General features: G+C 42.3%; 1 protein-coding gene across 1 annotated transcript in view; it reads right to left on the bottom strand.

The window, feature by feature from the left end:
• Positions 1-230: 230 nt before the first annotated feature.
• NUAK1 (NUAK family kinase 1) overlaps positions 231-22503 on the bottom strand; it is an 87241-nt gene continuing 64968 nt past the window's right edge. The window contains exons 4-8 of the mRNA XM_019515822.1: positions 17933-18084; positions 16527-16592; positions 6093-6212; positions 5600-5732; positions 231-4314 (exon numbers count right to left, since the gene is read on the bottom strand). Of these exons, the coding sequence (XP_019371367.1) occupies positions 3161-4314; positions 5600-5732; positions 6093-6212; positions 16527-16592; positions 17933-18084 (1625 nt within the window). The 3' untranslated portion in view covers positions 231-3160. The remainder of the gene's footprint in view (positions 4315-5599; positions 5733-6092; positions 6213-16526; positions 16593-17932; positions 18085-22503) is intronic.

Here is a 22503-nt window from a genome sequence, read left to right as displayed (position 1 = left end):
GTGGTATTTTAATACAGCTGAAAACCTTGAATAGTTCCTAATGCCAAATCTTTCATAGTGTGTACATCTCAGTGGCCACCCACAAGATCTTCAAATGCATGAATAAACCAAAAACTTGGAGTAAACAACTAGGATATGATTTACTGAAACACTGCTGTATTTGTGCATGAGACATCCATTTAGTTCAGCTGATATGCATTTATTTGAAGAGAAAGAAAAAGACTTCCCAGTTACATTAAGTTCATTTTTATTTAATTAAAAAAACAGTATTGATTAAAAATACAAACACTTTGGGTGATTATCCAGCATTTTTCCCTGTGTGCCTTGTAAAAGCTCAAACCAACCAATGTGTGGGAAAAAAGAAAAAAACAAATCGCCAGACAATTTTGGCCAGAGCTGTAATGTTGAACCAATTAAATTACACCAAATATATTATTATACCTTTGAAATGGCTTTCAGACCAATAAATAAAAAAAGACAAATTCAAATAAAAAAGTCAACTTTGTATTACAAAAAAATTAAATAAAAATCACAACACTAATAATAACAATGTGCAGTCAAGTTTTTTTGTTTTTGTTTTTTTTTCCATTTCTTCTAGGAATGATAACATGCCAGTAAATCCCTACTTAACATTTCCAGTTTGGCAGCAAGCAGTCAATCATTCATTCACATTTGTACACAAGACAGCAGGCCTGGGCAAATGCCTAGGTAAATCTGAGCCTTCTGAATGGCACTATGCTCCCCACAAGGTCACACTGAGTCCCACTTCCATCATCTTTAAATGTATATATATCAATTAAACATTTAGAGTCAGATTAGCTGCTGGTGTCAGTCAGGGCAATTCTACAGAAGCCAAGTTCCATTGGGTCAATGGAGCTGTGCTGATTTACGCCAGCTGAGGTTTTGGCATCTATCTCCAGAGTACAGAATTAAAGAGTGTCTTCTGACCATGACTGGAAAATTCACCTACATTTTTGAAACACTACAGACTATACCTGAAGTAAGAGGACATAGCAAACCTGTTAGTTTTGTACCCTGCAAAACAGCGCATTCACTTTGGAGGGGCAAAAACCCATGTAAGTAGGGTTTTAAAAGGATGTTTCAGCATCACACTAAAAGGTGTGTGTCATGTAGAAGTGGACTGACATTCCACTGCTTATAACAGTGAGTCAAAGTTAGCTTTGCTGCCTGGGAGCACATCTCCCCAGGATTTCATGATACTCAATGTCATTTACACAAGGGCTGAATTTGGCCCAGCGTCTAATGATGGAGATAGGTGAGATGTATCATCTCACCTATCTCCATCATTAGTTGATGAGTTGATTCAGGAGTTTGTCTTTATGCTAGCTAATCCATCTGGTTTTTAAGAAGGCACCAACAAAGTGAAAGACCATGGCACAATAAAGATTTCAGCTGGGAAACAGCTTCTGTCTATTTGAGATGGTGTCTCAGAGAAGCCCAAAAGGAATCTATTGAGCACTATTTCCCAATGGCTTTTAGGATTTTAGACCATGCCCAGAGATGATGGGCCAAATTCTGTTTCAACTGAAGTCGTGGGGATAAAAAGCAATCAAAATCTGCCCTGTTACCTTTTGCTTGCATGATTGGTCAATGGGGCTGTTTGTTCAGACTTTTAGATCTGTATCCAATTTGATGTGATTTACCAAAACCTGTGTTTAGTCACACTGGTACCCAATGAAACCAAGGGCCATCGGCTAAATGAGATCCAAAATAATATCCATAAGACTCCAGTTTGCCCAGGCCTGTCAAACACATAGTGCGCCTTTCTAACATAGGCTTACATTCAGGTAATCCAGTAGACCCACATGGTACCTTTATGGGAGTTGAAGCCTTTAGTCTAGATACTTAGATATGTCTAAGGATACATATACATATCCTTCCCCTTTTCAATACCATTGCTAATACCATTGCTTAAGCAGTACCATCTACAAATACATACAGAGCTACCTGCATTTTCACACCAAATCCTTTAAGTCTACTGTTATTTCAGTGCTCATATACCAAATCCTTCTGTTCCATTACTACCTACTTAGAAACACTCTTATTTGGAGAAAGGCACGTTCTTCTGACTCTCAGACCTCTGTCCACTTACTACATGCTATAGCCTTCTCTTAAGCTAACATTCTAGAGGCAAGCTATTCTCCACTCTCTGATTCTACATGCTAATAGCAAAGTGGCACCATTTGTTGACAGTGATAATGACTGGCATATAGAAATCATGTTTATTTAACCCCTGAGAGAACTTATTACATACCTCTTCCTAAGCATTTGTTTGACTGGCAATCTGGAAAATGTCAGAAATCTCTTAAATCAAAGGAATGACATCAACTAGCCACTTAAAATGTACATCTTTTAGCTCAGACTACTTTTTCAGGTGCTGTATTTTTTCATAGAGTTAATGGCAAGATAGAATATATGCTCCTTACTAATGAACAGCAATCTCATGGTATATATAAAATCTGAGTCTTAAGCCCTATGCCTCAAACATTTTCAGTAACATCCACCGTGTACTGAGGGTGACTATGTAAAGGTCCCTGTCCCATAACAAGTTCAGTAACTCATAGATTTTAAAGCCAGAAGGTAACACTGCAAACATCTAGTCTGGCCTCCTACGTAATTCAGTCTATCTAAATATTCACCTGCAATTCCTTCATTGAGTATAATCATTTCAGGCTCAACTTAAAGCATGTCTTTTTCAAAGGATAGTTAATGTCAATTCAAAGATTTCAAAGTGGTGAAGATTCTACCACATACTTTTGTAGTGCTGCTGTCACGATTACTTATCATTGCTGTTCAAAATGTCTGACTTATTTCCAGTCTAGCTTCCATTTCCAGCCATTTTTGGATTTTGTTCCGTCTTTGGCTGCTCGGTCCTAATATGTTTACATCACATGTAAAAAGAGTTTGGTGGAGGAGAGCAACTAGGTAGTATTTTGATAATACCAATGGGAAGAGAGTTTGCATAATGTTCATGAGATGATTTGGGGCTGATTTATATATATTTCAAGGGTGTCAGCTGAGTAGGCACATTCACACCCATTTTGAAAACACTACCACTGTCAGCAAATAGGAAACCTGGCTAACTCCATCATAAAGGTACACAAGACAACTCCCTTCCCTCCTCACCATCTTCACTCTGCTAATTGAGCTTGTTGCAGATCTCTAGCGCTTTCTTGTAAACCTGAGTCACATCATCCATGTCTGTGAGAAGGGAAAAACTGCTGTCCCCCAGGCGATTTCGATAGCGTTTCAGATACTGTGGTCGCGGGCGATTCTGGAGTCCTTCGAAATCTTGGATCTGGAGGAAGTTTTCAGCAGAGACACAGCTCCGTATCCTCTGCCTGTTTGGCCTATTCTCTTGCAAATCCAACAAGTCAAAGGAGTCACTGGACAGAATACTGTCATCACTGATCACGCTAGAAGGGCGACTGTAACTTCGAGATAGGCCATCCCCAGGCAGTACCACTTCCTCCATGGCTTCCAGCGTAGGTGTGTCAGGGCTGACCAAAGCTGACTCAGTGCTGTTGGTGGAATACTTGCTGTTATGTTTTAAGATGCCCTTACGCCTATAGGAGTGGCTGTGAGACCCAATTCTTGATGTTTCAGTGACACCAGGGGAAATGTCATTGTTTTCTGTTTCATCATTGTTGTCCAAAAGTTCAGAAGATTCACTCCGTTCTGGAGAGGAGTAATAGCCAGATTCTCGCTGCTGAGTCTTCTTCAAGATTCCTTTTTTTGGCATTAGGGAAGATTGTTTAGTGCCATATTTGCCTCCTACGTCTCCCTCCACAACGCTTTTAATGGCTACACCAGTCCTACACAGTTCTTGCTCTAACTTAAAAGTGGAAGGTAACACTGGGTTGACCACTCCTTCAATGAACCCTGCACTGTGAGACCGATGCTCACTGTTGCTCCTTTTCTTCAAGATGCCTTTGGGTCTCTTGGAGGTTGGCTTGGATGCATTTTCAGCCCCTCCATCCTGGACAGATTGTGCAATGTCATTTTCCTTCTTTGATTTTTTCAGAGATCTCTGTCGCTCTAGCATGACCTCAGAACCTTTGGGTTTGGAAAGGCACTTCATTTTGGTATCAGTCTCCGGCTGGAGGCCAGTAGAACGGTGATGCCAATCAATAAACCTAGCCAGCAGTGGGGACTCTGAGTCCCTCATGGCATCACAGTCACAAACGCTGCTCTTGTAGCCCCAATTAACCCACCAGTGATTGGCTATGTCTTCAATGGTTGCTCGGCGCTCAGGGTTCACCATCAGCATCCACCTGATCAGACCACGAGCATCTATGGAGACAATGACATTTAAAATATAGACTTCAATTTTGATTTTAAAATAGAAATATGGGCATGGATGATAAGCAGAAATGATGTTTCTCCAAAATAGATAAAACAAAGGTGATTTGCAGGGTAAGGGTTTGTCCATTTTCTCAACATGGGGGAAATGCTCTTAAGTGCTATTCCATATCTGAAGACATATGATCTACCCAGATGAATGTACCACTGGGTTATCAAATAACTGAGTGTTTTTCCATATTAATGAAGGAATTTAATGTAGATACCGACCTTTCCATCAACCCTGATTATTATAAACCTTAGAGGAAAACAAAAGGGAACAAGGGTATTTTATATGACCTCCATTATTGCTTTTGTGAGTATCATTTTTAAAAAGGAGGAAAGGAAGTAAAATGCATTATAATATAGGTTTTTTATGCATTCTTAAATTTCCACAAAACAAATGACATAGCAATAACCGGGAGAGAAAATATGAACAATGTTGGGAAACAAATGATGAGAGACAAATGTCTTGTGAAATTTATGAAAGGGTCCATAGATTTTCAAACCAGAAAGGACTACTATGATCATTTGGCTGGACCAGATTTCTTTGGTGATTTTCTATCAAGGCCCTATTCATTGTGTGATCCCCTTGTTCAGAAATAACTGTGAACACACTGGTATTGAATTCAGACACTGGACCAGGTTCTTGTGCAAGTGACTGCTTCTCCCTGGCTATTTATCTTCTCTCTGCTTTTGATATCTATATCCCACAATGTAGTTAGACTAGAAGACTGATCGGTATCAGTACCATGTATCAGATTACAGCTTGTCTGAACAATTCCACTTGCAATAGCTAACAGACTTTCCACTGTCATAGATCTAGTTAAAAGAGCTTGTTAAAGCTTCCCTAAGGCAATAAAATCTATCTGCTATAAAACTTTCATTTCAAAAGGGCTTTGGGAAAACACTCAATCCAGATGGGAATTGATAACAGATGAAGTTTGGAGAAGTCTGGGAGATTCTTTTCTTTGTCTTTCTTTCTAAAGAGACACCAGAAAATGGTGGTAGAGGCAGAGCAGAAAGAGGTAGTTAACTGTGTTAATCCGAAGTCAGGCAGAAAGCAGATATGCACCTTATAAACTAATTAAATAACTAACTATATATATTTACCTTATTTAGTTAGACCTATAAGGTGCATATCTACCCTGCTGAGAGGCAAAGCAGACCAGTCATACAGAGCTCCTGCTGTGATCTCAGTGCATTACACCCATATTTGTTTGTTTCCTTTTTATACCTGAGGGCTGTGTTGGCTCGCGATATTCTCCACTGCTGATCTGCCTGATTAGATTTTTGTGATCAAAGCCATCGAAGGGCATTGTTCCATAAACCAGCGTGTAAAGCAATACACCTAGGGCCCAGCTGTCAACCTAAAATGCACAGATAAAAGAGCATGAAGCCTCAAAAAGCTGACTCCTGCAGCCTTCTAAACCACTAGTACCAGAAAAGCGACATAGCACCAGAAAAGTGACATAATGCTGAGCTGTGCATATTTCCGGACATACAAGTATTTAATATAATTTGTAAGGAAAGTAAATGAACGCACCAGAAGGTCAACTGAATACGTCCAACAGAAACACCCAGCGTAGTCCGTGCAAACAGTACAATCCGTATTGGGTTAACCTACATGGTCATTATTGCCAAAGCCACTCCATCCCATCTTACTCTACCAACAAAAGTTAAGATGAATTTTTATTTAAACTCTTTCCTTCCCTCCCCTCTGCCCTTACCTCTGGGCCTCGGTAAGGTCTTCCATTAACAATTTCAGGGGAGGCATAAAGTGGGCTTCCACAGAAGGTCTGCAAAAACTTGTCTTTGTGGTAAAGGTTGGAAAGCCCAAAGTCTGCAATCTGTAAAGACAATTACAAGAGAGTTCTGTGGTATGGACATTTCTCTAATGAAAATAATAGGGATAGAGAAAGATCTATTAGTTAAAGCATCAGGATTGGGAGCCAGGATTCTTAGATTAGATTCATAGCTCAGCAACTGATATATTGGGATCATCAGTCAGGCACTTACTCCTGGGTGCCTTGGATATGTTTGCAAGGGTTATTTGCATGGGAGCAAATCAATAATAAAGTGCCACTATTTGGATTTTGTAGCACAGTTGTATTTGGCTAGTGGTCCTTAAAATCCAATAGAAGTGAGGCAGTGAATTCATGGGGACCAAGGCAGAAGATCCTAAAAGAAAATGGTGTCTTATTCAGCAAGAAGGCAAGGTAGGTATTTCATCTTATAAAATACATAAATAAGATACATACAGGGTGTGTGTACACAAGATGCTCTGGTGCTATAGTGTCCGGTGGCAAAAACTCTGAAGCCACCACTACATTGCCATAGCAATGCACTCCCTTGTTATAGCGCATTCCTAAAGTGACATAGCAGGCAAAAATAACCATGTGCGGGCAGCATGGCATAGTACAGGCTGTTACTGCACCATCATTTAGTACTTCCAAGGGGAAGTACTAAAAGACACCACAGTAACAAAGGTGCCATGCAGCCACGTGTAGACGTGCCCTATAGAACACAAGCTTTATCTTATTAAGCATCAAGTACAATATGGAGAACAAGAGAGTATGATACTGACTAACTTTTCCAAATACAACAGGCTCTGATTATTCAGGCATTTAGGGAAACCAAAGATCAAGTAGACAAGAACATGGGTATAAGACAATAAAACAGGAGTCCTTTCCTAATTGCAAACAATGGGCCCAAATCCAACCTTCGCAACACACGCAAAACTCCATGTGAGACTGCTGAGAACTCTGCCTGTGTAGGAACTACAGGATTGGGGCCAGACAATTTGTTTGCGACTTCAATGTTCTGTTCTTTTCTGTTAAAAAACAAAAATATGAACAAAAGTGTGGCCTTAAAAACTCCCAGGTACTTTTCTCCAGCATAAGGAAACATGCCATAATTTGTATTTCATTTTTTACCCAAACATCTTTGTTGCCCAGTCTCTCTATTTTATTCATGCATGCTACTGACCTAAGAAATGCTGGACTGCAAAACTCAGATAACACCATGCACAATAGCTTTTCATGTGGCTATCCTAGAAATCCTGTGAGTCACCCTGTAGCTTCTAGCACAGTCAACCCATCCTTTCTTGAGACAAATCCCACTTGCATTAGTCTCACTGAAGCCATGGGCAGATTGTGAGAGTCAGGGATGGGGCTGAACTTGAGATCCTGTGGAGGAGGTAGCTTGTTTCTCCATATGGGATCCTCTATAGGGGATGGATTAATATCTGTATCTATAGGATATAGTTACATAAAGCTCTGGAACTTTGGTTGATTTAATGATTTTTTTCCTATTTGGTGGTCTTCAAACTATGTCATAGAACCTAGTCCCAAAGAACCACAGTACAGCAGAAGCTGCTTCCTTTTCCTCATGCATAAACCCCTGGGAAAAAGAGGAGCAGATGCTGGGCTTTCCCTCAGCAGTGAAAGAGTAGGCACCAAAAAAATGGGCAAGAAGTTGGGACAATACAGTGCATAAAACAGTTTAGGAGGCATGGGAGGTGATTTGGGAGAAGAACTGGAATAGGAGCTGCATGGACCCATAGCAATGGTGGCTGCCACTGGAACCAGAAAGATAGGGAGCATGCACACTAGATGTAAGGCTAGTTCTGGCAGATGGGATCCTGCTATTTACTAAAGATGTCTTAAAGGGAACTTGCAACCATTTTTAATTCTTTCAGAAGTATGAAGAAGATATGGGAGGTATTTTTTAGAACAGCAACAAAATATATAACATATATAAGACAGGAATTTTCTTCACTTCATAATAATTTTTTTTTCCTACCATGAAGAAATTATGTCCCAGGGAAAACTAGTGGCATTGTGATGTCACAAGAAACAGGAAAGCAAAAGTGGAGTCGTCAGATGGAAAAAGGACTTTTTTCTGACAGAATGTTTCAAATATGTGTTTCCTGCTACTAACTTATATGTTACTATGATGCTCAGTGAATGCTTGGGATAAAGTTTGTCCTTGTTTCAATCCACCTCAACTCCAAAATCTTCTGCAACAAAACCAGAGAACAAGAGAACAAAGAGAGAAAAGAGCAGTACAGGAGAAGGTGGACAGGAAGAATTTTGCAGGTCTTCTTTATATATCAGAAAAAGGCAAAAAACAACACGATCCTGATTTTTAAAAATACCCTTTGTAGGAAATCTTTAAAGCCTTGTCTCTCTCGTGCAATTTCTATCACCCATCTTTAATATTTTGCTTCACTCTGGGCATGTCTACACATGCACATTTACTGCACAGTAACCAGAATTACTGCACAGTATGGGAACGTGTCTACATGTGTATTCCTGTACTGCGCAGTAAATATGGTGACTTAATATCACTTGGGCATAAATTTGATACCTGCATCATGCAGGTATCAAATTTATGCCCAATTATCAGGGCCAGCCCACAATTTTTAGGATCCCCTGCGAGAGATTGTTTTGGGTCCCCCGATGTGAAGAAACCAGCATCAGCAGTAGGGGAGGGGGGCAGCAAGCAGTCGAAGAAGCCGCCAGCAGCGGCAATGGTGAGCGGCTGCACATGAAGCTGGCAGCAACGCAGAGTGGCAGAGTGTTCACAGCTGGAGGGGATCCCTTCGCTGCAGGGCCCCCTGTGGCTGCAGGTTCTGCAGGATAGGATGGGCTGGCCCTGCCAATTAGTTACTGCGTAGTAACACATGTGTAGATGCCTTACTGGACAGTAACACTGTGTGTGTGGACTGACTTGGGACTAACTTTAGTTCTAAGTTAGTCCACACACAGCATTAATGTGCTTTAACACCTGCATGTGTTGATATCAGCCTAGTCTCACTTACTGTACAGTAACTTTAAGCCAGCATAAATGCATGTGTAGACATGTCGTGTGTGTGTGCGTGTGTGTGTGGAAAGGGAGAGAGAGAGAGAGAGAGAGAGAGAGAGAAAGAATATGCTCTAGTGATATTTGGTGCTCCTAAAGTATTTCTGGTGATGAAGCAGCTGTTTTTGTTCATTAATATTAATTTTTCTCATCACAGTCCATTTATACTCTAAATTTATTCCATCTCCTAAATACTGCGCTATCAATCTGCTGTAGCAAAATTCAACACTTAAATAAGCACGGCTTGTAAAATCTTCATTGTATGCCTGGAATGTCATTGAAAGCAGCTGGTATACAATTGCAGTCTGCAAACGTATTCTCATGGCTCAAATTGCACTTAATTGCCCTAAATTCCACTTTCTTATCAAGTCACCCTAACTGGCTTGCAGGAAGTTGGTCTTAAGCCTTATGAAGTGTGCCCTGTCAATCAAAAGAAGAATGAGACCGTTTCACTGTTTAAAACTTCTGTGCTGGCCCCTGAGTTTTATTTTAGTTCAGGACGCAGCTAAGACAGAAGCGGATACTGCACAGTATGCTTCCTTAAGAAAACACATTCCTTTAACTGCCCGGAATGTATAAAATGTGTGGATATATACATGAGCATGTAGAGGGGTATATGCACCACTCCTCATACCAAGGAACTCCAGACTTGGGCATTCATGTTTCCATTTTGGCCATTCAGGAAAAGAGTATTTATATTACAGTCCACTCCCATACTCACAGACTGATGCTTATCAGCTTTTCCCATTAAAACTGTCATGCCCCCCAAAACAAGATTAAGAGAAGCCAAGATTACTTCATGTTCTTGGCACTTAAATGGAGCTAAAGCATTAATTCAAAAAACTTCCCAAATTGGGAGGAGCTGGAAAGCAGACTTTTATTCCCTTAGCTTCAGGAGGTGCATGTTTCATATTTACTGTTAACTACAATAAACCAGATGTAATTTATCGGTTGATTTAAGCGTGGAGTATAAAATTCCATGAAGTTTGCACTTTGCCAGTTTGCACCACATGAGAATCCATTTCTCTTTATATTTTAAAGTTGACAAATAATTTGGTCCACTCAGGCAGATGAAAGCTCTGCTGTACAAGAAACCTTACCTGAACTAAAAGCACCTAACAGTCAACTAACTGCCCACTTTACCTCCTGCTAACCCAGCAGGGTTTCAGGCATGCATTCTCCTTTCCATCCCAACAAAAAGAGAAGCCAACAGACTCTTGCTACTGAATTTGGATTTTTCAATCCTGTGCTCACTTTGTGTAATTTTAAATTTACCATTTTAGGAGAAGCACTGGGGATTTGGCACTGCCTTAGCCTTTCTAACCATTCTCTGCCTGGGTATGGCTGTCTGTAACATTGTTCCATCCTAGCAGGTCTTGGTGCCTTGTTATTTCCTGGTCCAGGATACAAACACCTGATTTCCCTGTAAGAATCCACTGAAATCTCATTATCAGTTTGAGGGGCGATGCTTTTTCAGTTTTAATTATTATCAGGTTTCCTGGCTTAGGTTAAAAACAACTTGTCTGCATGTATTACTCTGCTTGTTATTCACCTGCACTGCGGTAGCACCTCAGAGCCCCTGTGTGGACCAAGACCCCACTGTGGTTGGGTGCTGTCAGTACTATTTCTGACACCACAAAAATCACCCTTTTGGCTAAAATTAAGCTCTGGTTCAGGCCAGAGGTCTCTTGTTCACTGTTCTTACACTTCATATACCAAAATGTTTTCTACATTGAGTCTACAATAAGACTCAATTTAAAAAGCAACTGGGAGAGGTTGTTAGCCATGGTAATTTGAAGTTAGAGAGAAGACAGGGCAGGGTAGCACATCGTATAGACTAGCTCATTAGACAGCATGAGCTTTAATAAGCTACAGCCTACTTCATGCATCTCTGAATTAGTCCAGGAGTGCTCAACTCCCAACGCATGGGCTAGACTCAGCACACAGAGGCATGCCATCCAGCCCACAAGGGTCCTCACATTTGGAAGTAGAGGAGTGATGGCAGTAATTGCCGCTCCTCTACTGCCAAATTTCCAGACTTGTGGGGAGCCCCATGGGCCAAACAAGACCGTAGATTGACAAGCTGAAGTGGGCCAGACCCAATCTAGGCGCACACGGGCTAGATGGAGGCAGCATGGGGCCCTGATCTGGCAGTGTGGGCCCCAGGAAGGTGGTACGAGGCCCCAACCTGGTGGCACTGACTTGAGGGAGGCAGAAAAGAGCCTTGAGCTGGGCTGTGGGAGGCAGCAGGGGGCCCCAAGCAGGGCTGAGGGAGGTGATGCAGAGGCTCTATGTGGCAGTGTGGGGGTGAGGAGGTGGTGTGGGGGTCTGATCCTGGTGTGTGGGGTCTGATCTGACCTGTGGATACCCCCTCACCACTCATCCAGCCCATGGCACCAAAAGGTTGAGCACTGAGTTAGTCTATGAAGTGCCACCCTGTCCTGCCATATGCCTAACAAGAAACTGGTTATATAGCCCATAGGTCATAGATTCATAGATTCTAGGGTTGGAAGGGACCTCAGTGGGTCATCTAGTCCAACCCCCCGTCCCTGGCAGGCAAGAAAAGGGTCACCAAACCTGGGGTCATGTGAACCCAGCCAGGTGCCTGTCCAGTCTCCTCTTGAAGACCCCCAAGGATGGGGCAAGCACCACCTCCCCTGGAAGCCCATTCCAGATCCTGGCAACCCTGACTGTGAAGAACTTTTTTCTAAGGTCTGAAAATGCATCTGATCATTGACCATATTAAGTATAAAAGTACAGGCCAGCAATGATCAGATCTTAGCAAAAGTTAGGATAATTTATTTCATTGTCTCTAAAGGATCTGGCACCCTTTTGATCTCACAAGTGACTGAAATTAGACATTATTTAGGTTAATGGGGCTGGCTGAGGTGCAGTGTGCCTCAGCACAGGGGTTCCACAGACCGCGGAAACAGAGGAGAAAGCAGCATTGGGGCTCTGCAGTGGAGACAAGGGGGCTGCCAGCTAGCCCTGCGCAAAGGGACCCTGTGCCCCAGCTGCCCTTCCCCTCTCCCACAACACAGGGAGCCTGGCCAGGAGCCAGGAGGAGCAGGGCACAGCCTGCAACAAAGGGCACATGCAGGGGCATGCTCTGAGGCACAAAGTAGTAGCCCAAATTTGTGCCGCTGCAGCACACGCCCTGATTGCACTGGAAAGGTGATATGTTTCTCAGTTTTCAAACACTGGTGCTTCCTGTTGCACACCATCACACCTATCAAGTTTCCGGAGACTTCATTCACTAATTAAGCTAAAAAACTGACTTATGTCTTTGTGCACTGATCAACTACTTTATGACTTTAATTTACACAGGATCAAATTTCTCAATAGCTCCAAAGTTGTCCAGGTATCAAATAAAAGAACACAATAAATTGGCTAACTCACTGCATGAGACCACATGATAATTTTTTATGGATCAAATGTTCTTTACTTCCTGTCTGAAAAACATTCTAACATCTTCCCAGAGCTTGTTCTAATTATAGTGCAATTGTATAAATTGCATTATACAGGACACTGCTTTTTTCAGAAATATATACTTAATTATATATCACAACCCAGTGAAGAAAATGATTTCCTTTTATTATACTTTTCTTATAATCAATTAGTACATTTTGTAAAAGGCCCTGGAATCTGTTGGATGAAATATAAATACAAGATCATGAGACTGGAGGTCTTAGAAGTGCAGATAACAATAAAACTCCCATTTCAGTAGATGTATTCTTTGAATGTTCAAAACCAATACTCCACCCTAAACTGCACATTTCTCTTTCTGCTTCAAGCATCTGTAAATGTTTTCAGAATCAGGGCCTGTTAGATTTACTCAACTGCAAATAAATAATTTACAGTTCCAGATGTGTTTCCTTGCCAACAAATATTGTTTAGGGAAACAGAGAAGAAGGGGAAATAAACTCTGTGTAACTTGCATAGAAACCACAATAACAAATTCTAAGCTGAAAGCATCAAGGGAAATAGTGGCAGTCTGTTTAACATCAAGTGCTGCAAGCAGATTTCAATTATGTGGTAGGTAAGATACAAAAACCCTCACTTAACGGAATCCAAATTCAGCCAGTGTTGATAATTAGGAGTGTGAAATATAAACTGTTTTCCAATCTCTATCCTGTAGCCTCAAGAGGTTCTTTGTTTAAATACAAGCATCATGAGACAGCAAGACAGCTTGTAGCCACCTGTGGTGTATATGCATGCCCATATATCAGGGGTTGTCAACTGTGGGTACACGTACCCCTGGGGGTACTTGGACCGGTCCTAAAGGGTACGTGCGGGTGGGCAGGGATGGAGCACCACCACCTCCCAGGAGTGGGGCTGGGGCGAGGGCAGTGGAGCCCCTCTGCAGGGTGGGGAAGCTCACACACGATGGCTGCCGCTGCCACACCCCAGCCCAATGAGCTTCCCTGCCCCACAGAGGGGCACCGCTGCCCTCACCTCAGCCTAGTGAGCTTTCTCGCCCTGCCCCGGCCCTGCTCCTCGGAGGTGGTGGCGCTCCATCCCTGCCTGCCCGAGTGCCATCCCCATTTCCCTGCTCCATGTCATGCTGCACACTACCCACCCCCACCCCCCGCTCGGCTGCCAGGGGTACTTAGACTAAAAAAAGTTGAAAACCCCTGCCATACATAGTTATACACTCAAAGATGTGCCTTACTTTAAGCAAAGGAACAACTGCGGAAGGGCTCAAAGTATACAAAACGCACACATTTTAAGTTGAGCAGAATTTAGTTCAACACCAACAAAAGAACAACAATGAATACCTCAAGTTATTTTTTTTTCCTGATAGTTGCAGAGAAAGCTAAGTATTACAGGATCCTTCAGCTACCAAAATTCCTCAGGTATTCCAGGGACACAACATTTACAATCAGGGACACCAGCAGTATTTTACGTGTCTGGAGCCCAAGGGTGGGATCCTGGCTTCAATGAACACAATAAGATTTTGCCATTTGACTTCAGTGGGGCCAAGTTTTCATCACGGCACCTGTAAGCTCTTGATTGCTGGTTCATGTATATAGGCCTACCGAAATCAAAATGATACTGGGGGAGGATTTCTAGGCTTGTGGACCTTCTGATGAGCATCTACCCATTTCCATGTGATAGTGTCAATCACTGGAATGTCTGAGAATAAGGTTGCCATTCTGAAGCACCTTCACTACATAAAGAATTTGGGTGTAAATCCACATGGAGTCAAAAGAGTTAAACTGGTATAAAATACACACAAGGGAGGAATCAAGCCTTTTGGTGCAGTCCAGCTTCCTGAAGGCTTGAGAAAATTATTGGTTTCCACATGATGATCACAGCCTATTGCTTAACCCCACCCCATTTGACAAATTCCCCAAATTCTTCTTTTCTCTCAAGAATTCTGTGATTAGCTGGGAAGATAGCTTGGTGAGTAGTGTGGAAAGAGAGGTCATCCGGCAGGCGGAAGCAATGCCCTATAAAGGCTACTTTTGTTTCCAACTCTGCTATGAGACAGAGGGGGAGGGAGGCTGCCGATATCAGTGATGTTGCTGGAATATAACTGAAGAGGCATTACAGCCCTGATGTTAATGACGAATATTCAAGTACCACATACAATGTGCCTTCTGTAAAAGGCTATTTTTAGAAACTGCATATTTATGTATCTTTAATCCAGTCAATCCAAGTTAGCTTCTGTCATCAGTTTTACACAGATGGTAACAACCATATGTTACTTTCTATTTCCATTTCCATTGCACACACATTTAAAATGAATAAGGCCTATCCAGTGTATAACCAGGAGACAGAGTGGAGAGCCTGGTGACTGTCAATGGTGAGACAGGACAGAAACCTGATTAAATCAAAACTTAAGCTGTAGAAACAGTTGGTAAATAGATTCCTTTGCTTTGCTATTAATTAATAAAGTACAAGAACCAGCAGATACTACTGATCACCTATCTCTGTTTGGTTATCAGCAAGTTTCTGCACCCAACCACCTATGCTGCACAGAGTGGGGAAATCGGGGCAAGGAAAGTGACTAAATGCCTTATGAGCATGGAATGACAAAGTTGGAAGTGAAACAAGGTCAGCCATTCAGAAACTTCACTGAGCTCCCAGAACTCTATTACTTAGCTTTTTATGGCTATTATTAAAAAAGAAAAGGAAAGAAAAAGAAAAAAAAAAGCCATTCCCATGCTTTTGCTGGGGGTAACTGACACAGATGCGACATCACTGATAGTTCAGAAAGCTACATTTGTGTCTGGAGTTCCAAGGCCATTTCCTAATGAAGCACATGTGCTTTACTGGGTTTATTTTGAAACTCCATTTGCTTATTTTCCCAACGTGATCAAAAGGACATTTGGAGTGTTCTGTAGAAGGCACTTGAACCCTGTAGGCCAAGAAAGTTTTTTCTAGACTCGGTAGCAGCTAGCAATAATACCATTTGTAAAGTAAACTGCATTGTATGAAGTACTCTGTTCTTTTCCACTGGTGAACTGATATTGCTTTGAGAAGTGAGCCTCTTGGGTGGTGTGATGACCTTCTCCCCATATTATTTAAGATTCCATGAGAACTTAAAGCCAATCATAAATAGTACTATCCCTCCCCAACCACACACCCCTTTAGTTACATGCCAGGCATTGCTGTTTTAACACTGGCCACCTACCGACATTGTTTCTCCTGGAAGAGTTGTTGCTCTCACAGTAGAAACCATGAGTGTAGAGATGTTCAAGATTTTTCTCCCACAGAAAAATACTCTGAGAGAAAAATAACCTGGGAACAACCAGGATTAAATCATTCCTGGGAGAATTTTCTTGGGGAGTGCAGATGTCTGTACCTGTTATCTTTTGAGAGAAGCCACAGCACAGTCCTCCAGAATCCCAGGAGGCTTTGCTCCTATCTCATCTCCCAGGGAGACAAGTGTGTTACTGCATTCAACTGCTCCAACTCCTACATTGTGCAGCAGGGAGAGGTGGGATAACCCTGAGCAGTCTGGGTCAGCCAATCAGGGCTGCCCTGTGTATTGCTGCCATTTGTCTCCATGCAGACTGAAGGAGCCTCCAGAGCATGCTGAGATGTGTTCGCTGGGGCCCCCTGGATGCATAGTGTCATCACTAAAAGTTCTCTGTTCTTCAGGGGTTCAGCATTCAAATGTTTGTTCGGCATCTCTGGGTAGTTTCCCTATGAGAAAACAAACCTGAGGATATTCTCCCAGATTGTGTGAATGCGTGTACACAACCACTGAATTCTACAACCCCACCTTGGTTGAAAATTGCTACAGAACATGCAAATACATTTGGAGAAAGAAGTAGAAAGAACCCTACCTTAATGTTAAAATTGTCATCAAGAAGGATGTTTTCCAATTTGAGGTCCCTATGCACAACACCATTCTGAAATGAGAAAAACACACAGGGTGGGGGAGGGGAACATAAGGAAATATTAGACAAATTAAAGAATTGAACCATCAGGGTGGTCTTTGTATGTACATTTCAGGACTGATTTCACTGTCATAACACTCACGACCCAGTGACTAGTGACAGGAGATGTATTAGTCGCTTGCTGTGTGGTTAAGAAAAGAATGACTGGAATCTGTCCTCCCACAAAGCCTGTAAAACAGCAGGAGGATTCTTTCTGGAACTTAATTCCAACTCCTATCCTACCCCCACTGCGTGAGAGCAATATATTCTTCCCAGGCACCAGAAAACAATATCTGTCAATGACATTTGTCCTTCTAAAAGCTCCAGTTTCTCCAGTATAGTCATTTAATCAAAGGAAGTTATAAACCTACAAGACTCTTGTGCCTATAACTGTTAAGTGAAGAAACTAACAAGATGTGGTCTAGTCACAGTGCCTTCTCCCCAAAATTCTGAAAACTACCTACATAGAGAAGGCTCATGGAGGCTTTCTGTGCTGTGCACTCAGGACTCTGCAAACAAACCTCCGCTGCTTAACAGAATTCAAAGGAAGATTAAAATGCTAAAAATTCTAACAGAAGGCTGTGGTTGCTGCCTGTTGCCTCTATCCAGGTGCAACTTTTGGCTCTATGCAATCACCATCTACAAGGGAGAATCCATAAAGAAAAACAGACAATTGCTTGTCTTTCATGGTTTTAATTGCCATTTGAAGGCATGCCATGATGGATAAAAACAATATCAAAGGGAAGCTGTCTGATGATCCTATTATATTTGGAAGGGTAACTTAAATGGCTGCTTACTAAGTATTCTTTCTTTCTACCTTGCTCAAAAGAGTTCCTTGTTCTAAAGTTGGACATTTATACCTCTGTTCTGCCTTTTAATTGTATATATTCTACTTTGTTCTTATCTGAAAAATATTCCCTTACACATTCTAAACTCCAATTACAATCTCTTATTCCTTTCCCCTTTAATTGGTCAATGACAATGAACTTTTAATTGTCCTCGTATGGAAAGCTAGTTGATATGCTGTTTTTAACCCTCTTTTTTTAAAAGGGGGAAGTTTCTAAAGATGAAATTAGGAGCCTTCAATAAGTTATCTGGTGTAAATGGGCAGAACTCAGAATAAAGTGTTTAGTCTCCACACACCAACAAGGGACTATTATAAAACTTATGCTTGTGATAACCTGTTATATAGCTGAAGTAATGCTCTCTTACACGTAAGCAAGTGGAAACTGCTAGCCCCATTCCTTTTTGTACATATAAAACTCACTGTAAAATCACCCAGTAGATATTACAACAACAACTCCTCTGCTTACCTTGTGACAGTAATGTACAGCAGAGACGATTTGCCGAAAAAAGTGTCTTGTCTCTCTCTCACTTAGTCTCCGCCTCTCACTGATGTAATCATACAGCTCACCTTTACTCGCATACTCCATGATTATCACAATTTTATCTTTGTTTTCAAACACTGGATAGATAAAAGGAAACAAAAAATGGAATTGGATGGTCCATCAAATGCATTTCAAATTAGTACTGTGGAGGAAAAAGAAGAGACTATAAATGACTTGAGGTTTATGAGGGTTGTAGGTTGTAGCCGTGTTGGTCTAAGGACATAGCCAGCCGAGGTTCTTTGGGTAAATCTGATCTTTTATTAGACCGGCTCAAATATTTGAGTTGGTCTAATAAAAAATATCAGATTTACCCAAAGAACCTTGTGCCTGCCTTTCTCAAGCTTGTTGGCCGTTTATTGAACACCTTTCCATGCATTATGGCATTAGTGTGTCATAAACCTCAGGGCAAACAAGTGCGAGAAGTGTCCACCTGGAGGTCATAACCCTCAGTTCACAAGAAGGAGGATCACAACTACTTTGGCTTTCTCAGCGGCTACATGGGAAGGAAATCCTTACACTCTGATCTGGGGCCATGGTATGGAAATGACAACTACACAGTGGTCACCCCAGGTCTGACCATGATGTTCCATAGCTGCTGGACAACCACTTTACCCTTCTGCCCATTTTGTATAGTTTATACTGCACATATTGGGAGATAGGTGCAGTATGGCCTGATGGCAGGAAGGTACAAAAAAGAACAGCAGCTGTGCTTCCAGAGCCACCACTGATGCTACCTCACATGCTCCTCTCACCTGGGGCACTCAAATGCCTGGTTACACCCCTGCTAACAATTGTTCTTCACATTTAGCATGAAGTGGGACTATGGGAAGTTATGGATCATTTCTCTCCTTTTTTTTTTACCTATATTCCATGCAGGAGGAGTACACATCTCTGGCTTACTGCTATCAACATTCTATGTAGTATTAACTTTTGCAATTAATCGTATGCACATGCACAATTTCAAAGGTCAGTGTTTGTGCTGACTGCTCAGCACCTTTGAAAATCAGGGCATTATTGTTTAGAAGCCTTCCTCTGGCAGATCTAACATGTACAAGCTCTGTTTGTGTGTATATGTGTGTACTAGCTGCCTTAAAGATTCAGCCTTATATAACGGCAAATGCACTTCAGTATTAGCAAATCCATTGTGACTTTAATGACTAACTCTGCACTGTGTGGGAGCATCTGCACATGCAATTAGCACATAACAGTTAACTCCCGCACAGTTCATGCCAGAGTTTATTGCTCCCGGGTGCAGCGTTTACACACCCAGGAGTTCAGCCTGCCAGACCGCGTCCAACCTTGCTCAATGTGCTGCTCTTGGGCTGGCTGGGACATGAGGGTACTATAGTGCAGGGCTAACCAGCAGGCAGCCCCAACACTGTAGTGCCCTCCTGCCCTAGGCAGCCCCAGTCGCCATCTAGATATGAGTTCTGGTACATGTAACTAGTCAGTGCATTATCCTGAACGGTACTATCCTACAGCGAAGTTAATTAATTTACAGCACCCTAATATGGGCACACACGTAGACAGTGATGCTTTACTGCAGAACTAATTAGTCAGCTTCACAGTAAAGTGCACATGTAGATGTACCCTGGGTAAGTGATGAGCTGCCACCCTGCACTAGGAGTTGCCAGAACAATTGTGGCTGACTCAGCTAGAAATCACTCTGAGACCTTGGGGCAAAAGAAACATTAAAGAGCTATCTTTCCTCTGAGATGGCCTGCTGCACACTCCATTTTAAACCCATCCAGCTTCCCAGGCTGGTTCAGAATGGGAACACAGCAACAATTTTGGACTTATCCATTCTTCCCTGCCCTCCTCTAACTGAATGCCATTAACACTAACCTCACAAAATGCTTGTGCTCAAATGCCCAGCAACAAGGATTTTTTGTGCCATCATTGCCTTCTAATACTGGTGCACAGCCAGCTGCAATGGGACCTAGAGGTAGGCTTCCACATCAAGTGTGTGGAGAACGTTCATGTTACTACATAATATGGCGTGACTGCTCCTTTAGGCCTCAAGGTACTAGGTGCCATTGACTGCCAAGGACTTTGTTGGGGGATAATGACAACTAAGCATTTAAGCTAACAAAACAAGTGGTGATTACTTTCAAATTGCTACAGCGCTTTGGCTGCTAAGTAAGATTTCTGCTTTGACTCTGAAAATCTACTGTACACACAGGAAACACTGTACCTGCCCTAGATAACCAAAGTTCACTCAGGAAAGTGTTGAAGCTCCTATTATTTTATGACTTAAAGGCAGCCTGCTGAGGCAAGGCCCTGCTGACACAGCTGCTCTTACAAATTAATGAGGCTGCAGGGGTTCTTCCAAACGGATGCGGGTCTTGACCAGCACAACTGGAATGGTGTTTTCTAGTATCTCTCCAGCATAACTCACTATGCTCACTAGTATTTTAAGGAACACACTTCAACTTTTGCAGTTAGATTTGTAGCTGCAGCTCTCAACATGCACGTATTTTTCAGTTGTGTTTTTTTGTCCTTTGTTCTTTTGTACCTAGTAACTAAACCTCATATGCCAAAGCCTCTGCAGTTCTTTCTACCCCTGCCAAGCAGCAGCCAAATGGCTCCCATAAAACCAAAAGGAAACAGCCAAATACAAATGCTCATTTACCTGCCTGCTGGCCTTACTTTATCCTGAAGCAGAAACTCCTGCCAGTCATTACATCTTATGTGCATCCTCATCTAGAAAACATTTTGAAAAGTAGAAGAGCTGTCTCTGAATAGACTGTACTTTTGTGGGAGTTCCCAGACTGTTGTATGCATACCCCTGGGGGTATTATGCAAGACACCTCTGGGGGGTACGCAGGAGAAATTGTGTAATGGTGGATTTAATTTTAATTATAATAATTGGCATTTAAGGGGTTAAAATAAAAATATATGCTGGTAGGGGTACACAGGCAGCTGGTAAATCTGGAAGGGATACACAATAAGAAAAAGTTTGAGAACCTCTGTATTACTGTATCCTGTCCAAGAATTATACTCTCATACACTCTTGAAAGAATATAATATGTGTCCTATACAAAAATGTTCTGGCTTGTTACTGATATAGCAATAATCCACAGCCCTACATTGAATCATTGAAAATGAGGGTTGGAAGGGACCTCAGGAGTTCATCTAGTCCAACACCTTGCTCAAAGCAGGACCACCCCCAACCAAACCATTCTAGCCAGGGCTTTATCAAGCCAGGCCTTAAGAACTTCCAAGGATGGAGAGTCCACCACCTATCTAGGTAACCTGTTCTAGTGCTTCACCACCCTGCTAGTAGGAAAGTTCTTCCTAATATCCAACTTAAACCTCACCTGCAGCAACTTGAGACCATTGCTCCTTGTTCTGCCATCTGTCACCACTGAGAACAGTTTAGCTCCATCCTCTCTGGAACTATCCTTCAGGTAGTTAAAGACTGCTATCAAATCCCCATTCAGCCTTCTCTTCTGCAGACTAAATAAACCCAGTTGCTTCATCCTCTCCTCAGAAGTCATATGCCCCAGCCCCCAAGCCATTTCCAATGCCCTCCCGCTGGACTCTCTCCAACTGGTCCACATCCTTTCCATAGTGGGAGGCCCAAAACTAGACACAGTACTCCAGATGTGGCTTCACCAGTGCAGAATAGAGCGGAATAATTACTTCCCTAGATCTGCTGGCAAAGCTCCTACTAATGCAGCTCAGTCGGCTGTTAGCCTTCTTGGCAACAAGGGCACACTGCTGACTCATATTCAGCTTACTGCCCACTCTAAACCCCAGGTCCTTTTCTGCAGAACCAGTCAGTCCCCAGGCTGTAGCCGTACATGGGATTCTTCTGTCCTAAGCGCAGGACTTTGCACTTGTCCTTGTTGAACCTCATGAGATTTCTTTTGGACCAATCCTCCAATTTGTCTAGGTCACTCTGAATCCTAGCCCTACTCTCCAGTGCATCTACTCTCTAAGCACCGAAACAGTTGCTAATCCACTGCTATGGATAGCCTGCGTAGGAAGGGAACTAGTTTCTTTAAACTCAGAGAATATGTTAACAATGCATTCATTCATGATTCTTAACCAGAAATAATGTCATTTCACAAACCAGTCCTAGACACTGTACCAGGCATTACTGTATCATCCACGTACAGTTAACTGGCCAAATAAGTCGCTAGTATAAATGGGCAAAGCTCCAGCTATCTCAGTGGAATTCCATTCACAGTAAGAGTGGATCTGGCTCATCTATGTGCTGCTATATGCTGAGGATTTATTAATCCCAAGGAGGCCACCACTTTCTTCCAATTTAAATACTCCAGCTAATATGCTACTGGTACATATGTGCTGCTTGAGAGCTAGCAGCTCTGACAAGAGGGCGGTTTGCAACTGTACTGTGTCCAGGAGGCATGGTGTTGTCTCACTGTCTCAATTCCTAAATTGGGGGAGTGGTGAGCTTTATGTTCAGTCCTCTATGGCCAGTCAGGTCTGATAGCATGTGTGCATCTGACAAGGGTGCAGAAGCATAT

This window comes from Gavialis gangeticus, unplaced genomic scaffold (genome assembly GCF_001723915.1).
Source record: "Gavialis gangeticus isolate Ggan-Ray unplaced genomic scaffold, GavGan_comp1, whole genome shotgun sequence".
Lineage (NCBI taxonomy): Eukaryota > Metazoa > Chordata > Crocodylia > Gavialidae > Gavialis > Gavialis gangeticus.
Note: the sequence above shows the minus strand (reverse complement) of the source record. Positions and strands in the feature narration are given on the sequence as shown.